General features: G+C 51.1%; 1 protein-coding gene across 1 annotated transcript in view; it reads left to right on the top strand.

Annotated features, from left to right (window-relative positions):
- VWA3A (von Willebrand factor A domain containing 3A) overlaps nucleotides 1-1,196 on the top strand; it is an 87,131-nt gene that overhangs the window by 81,662 nt on the left and 4,273 nt on the right. The window contains exon 32 of the mRNA XM_007953198.1: nucleotides 757-1,019. Within this exon, the coding sequence (XP_007951389.1) occupies nucleotides 757-1,019 (263 nt within the window). The remainder of the gene's footprint in view (nucleotides 1-756; nucleotides 1,020-1,196) is intronic.

The following is a 1,196-nucleotide window of genomic DNA, read 5'->3' as shown; positions in this document are numbered from 1 at the left end:
GGACCAGAAGACCAGCAGGGACAGCCAGTGGAGTTCCTGGCCCACGGAGCAAGAAAGATGAGCACCTTCCGCTAGGAGGCTTACTGGCGGAGCAGGGTACCTCTGAGCAATTGGCAGAACTTAAAGAGCTTTCTAACACTTGCCTGAAAAGGGCAGAGGCCATTCCCAGGGGCCCAGGGCCAGAGAGAGACCTTCTAGTGGGCAGAAGAAGCTGTCCTGATCAAAGAACAGTATTCTGCATTCTTGAACCTGAATTGTAATTTGTTACACACCTAATAAAACCCTGTAACTGTGAGTATGGTCTGAGTATGAGCCACTGAACAAATGATCAAACCCAGCAAGGAGTAGAGAGTGCCCTGGGAGAGCTGATGTCTGGATTGGTGAAAAGGTCGGAGAGAGGAGGTATGTCTGACCTCTGCCTTACAGGAATCACCCTTGGGCTGTTAATCTTCTCCTTGTAAAGTTAGAGGAAGTCAGACGTCTCTGCCATGCCGTTGGTAGACAGATGGAAAAAGAGAGCCTCATGGTTGCCCACAGACATCCAGCGAGAGAGCAGCAAGGCCAGGTCTGACTCCATGGCCTTTTCTACCACACTCTGAGGCTCTTGCCATCTCTCTCAGCCTACTTCTTTGTCTCTTAAATGGAGATCAATTCACAGAGTTTTAAGAATTAAACAAGATACCTTACCATCTGGCATATAGCGTGTGCTAGCTAAGATTGTGTTTTTCTCTTCCCCACATCCACCTCTGTCCACAGGGGATGTTCATATGGGTGAAGCCCTTCCGGATGCCCTCTGCAGACCACTGTGGCCAGCCCTTGGTGCTCAGCCCCCGCAGCCCTAGTCTAGAGCTGTGTGAGCTGCTGCCCACATGCCTGCCCCTCTGCTACAACCACATGAATATGAGTGTCCTGGGCCGGAGACAGTGTGACCCATCTGGGTCCCCAGCACAGAGGACAGGCCAGCAGCGAGGAAGCAGGCACGAAACATGGAATGATGCCATTGGTGTGAATGGACAGAGGTGGGTGGAAGAAGGCAAGAAAGGAAGGGTAGGTAAGTGAGGAGAGGAAGGAAAAATATGGAATGGAATGGATGGACGGACGTCTGGATGAAGGGAAGTCTGGATGGATGGCGTTTAGATGGATAGGCCGAAGGATGAGTGGAAAGACGGACACATGGACAGATGGATGAATAGAAA

The sequence above is a fragment of the Orycteropus afer genome, unplaced genomic scaffold (genome assembly GCF_000298275.1).
Source record: "Orycteropus afer afer isolate SDZICR_OR568_19922 unplaced genomic scaffold, OryAfe1.0 scaffold00376, whole genome shotgun sequence".
Classification (NCBI taxonomy): Eukaryota; Metazoa; Chordata; class Mammalia; order Tubulidentata; family Orycteropodidae; genus Orycteropus; species Orycteropus afer.
This window is presented reverse-complemented; position numbering and strand designations above follow the sequence as displayed.